The sequence below is a fragment of the Echiichthys vipera genome (assembly GCF_963691815.1).
Source record: "Echiichthys vipera genome assembly, chromosome: 15".
In the NCBI taxonomy this organism is placed as follows: Eukaryota; Metazoa; Chordata; class Actinopteri; order Perciformes; family Trachinidae; genus Echiichthys; species Echiichthys vipera.
Genome location: NC_139840.1, coordinates 24,342,409 through 24,342,711, shown reverse-complemented (window position 1 = coordinate 24,342,711; position 303 = coordinate 24,342,409). Strand labels below are relative to the sequence as shown.

Here is a 303-nt window from a genome sequence, read left to right as displayed (position 1 = left end):
TGGCCGCGCCCTGGAGCGAGGTGGTGTCGGAGCAGAAAGAGTTGTGCAAGCAGGTTTAAATGACAGTTGAGGAGCCGCAGGTCGCCACTGACACCTCCGGAGCAAAGCCCGCCCCTCCTCAGCCCCGCAGACATGAGCAAGGACGCTTTCATCCTGTGAGTACGTCGGTTTCAGCCGAAAACATCAAATATAATAATAATAACAACAAAATATGAACGCATTACGCAGTCTGGATGCTACCCGCGGTTAGGAAACGAGCCTCTTGTGTCACTCTTATGAAAACGCTTCCTTACTCGATAGGAA

At 51.5% G+C, this 303-nt stretch overlaps 1 protein-coding gene across 1 annotated transcript in view; it reads left to right on the top strand.

Annotated features, from left to right (window-relative positions):
• Positions 1 to 303, top strand: part of urod (uroporphyrinogen decarboxylase) — a 10,138-nt gene continuing 9,835 nt past the window's right edge. Inside the window, exon 1 of the mRNA XM_083928899.1 lies at positions 1 to 155. Within this exon, the coding sequence (XP_083785025.1) occupies positions 133 to 155 (23 nt within the window). The 5' untranslated portion in view covers positions 1 to 132. The remainder of the gene's footprint in view (positions 156 to 303) is intronic.